General features: G+C 40.8%; 1 protein-coding gene across 1 annotated transcript in view; it reads left to right on the forward strand.

The window, feature by feature from the left end:
- Positions 1-823: 823 nt before the first annotated feature.
- The window catches only part of cyth3b (cytohesin 3b), a 50,411-nt gene continuing 49,949 nt past the window's right edge, over positions 824-1,285 (forward strand). The window contains exon 1 of the mRNA XM_055884301.1: positions 824-1,223. Coding sequence (XP_055740276.1) covers positions 1,205-1,223 — 19 coding nt within the window. The 5' untranslated portion in view covers positions 824-1,204. The remainder of the gene's footprint in view (positions 1,224-1,285) is intronic.

Consider the following 1,285-nt stretch of genomic DNA (forward strand, 5'->3'; position numbering starts at 1 on the left):
TCTGGGGATATGATTTAATATGTAGGCCTATATTATACATGCTTGACCTCGTCACTGATCTGGGGATATGATTTAATATGTCGGCCTATATTATACATGCTTGACCTCGTCACTGATCTGGGGATATGATTTAATATGTAGGCCTATATTATACATGCTTGACCTCGTCACTGATCTGGGGATATGATTTAATATGTAGGCCTATATTATACATGCTTGACCTCGTCACTGATCTGGGGATATGATTTAATATGTAGGCCTATATTATACATGCTTGACCTCGTCACTGATCTGGGGATATGATTTAATATGTAGGCTATATTATACATGCTTTACCTCGTCACTGATCTGGGGATATGATTTAATATGTAGGCTATATTATACATGCTTTACCACGTCACTGATCTGGGGATATGATTTAATATGTAGGCCTATATTATACATGCTTGACCTCGTCACTGATCTGGGGATATGATTTAATATGTAGGCCTATATTATAAATGCTTTACCTCGTCACTGATCTGGGGATATGATTTAATATGTAGGCCTATACTATACATGCTTGACCTCGTCACTGATCTGGGGATATGATTTAATATGTAGGCCTATATTATACATGCTTGACCCCGTCACTGATCTGGGGATATGATATAATATGTAGGCCTATATTATACATGCTTGACCTCGTCACTGATCTGGGGATATGATTGAATAATTACCTCACAGATTACAATACACTACAGCCTTTGTACAGTACAGTCACATGAGGGCAGGTTTGTAGTCGTTGCTCCACAGGGCGGGACAGATAATGATGACGTACAGTGAAAGCTGCCTGTCTGTCTAGTGGAGAAGCGGAGTCGTGGAGCTCGGATGGGATAGCCTACTCTCCCGATGCTAGTGGAGTGAAGGTGTATCTGCCGGATAATATGCAACCGATCACTCTAGAAAAAAGACGTCGCCGATTCAGTTCCATCTGAAATAGGCTACACTGATGACGGATATCCAAGCGGATTGCCTCGTGATTCCAGCATTGATGGCAAGAAAATAATATTCCCCATAACAAGACGCGGCTTCTGTGGTCAACCTGTCTGCAAATGCACCCTGCAAATTAAAACGCGCATTTCAATAATTTACCCCATATTCATACAACAAGTTTCAGCGATCTTACTTGGTTTTTTGGACCTTTGCATTTTCCTTTTCAGTCATGGACGAAGACAATCAAGGTAACGTTACATCCCATTCACACGCATGTTTATCTTTCATGTGTCGATGTGTTGTTGTGTAC

Source organism: Salvelinus fontinalis, chromosome 2 (genome assembly GCF_029448725.1).
Source record: "Salvelinus fontinalis isolate EN_2023a chromosome 2, ASM2944872v1, whole genome shotgun sequence".
NCBI lineage: Eukaryota > Metazoa > Chordata > Actinopteri > Salmoniformes > Salmonidae > Salvelinus > Salvelinus fontinalis.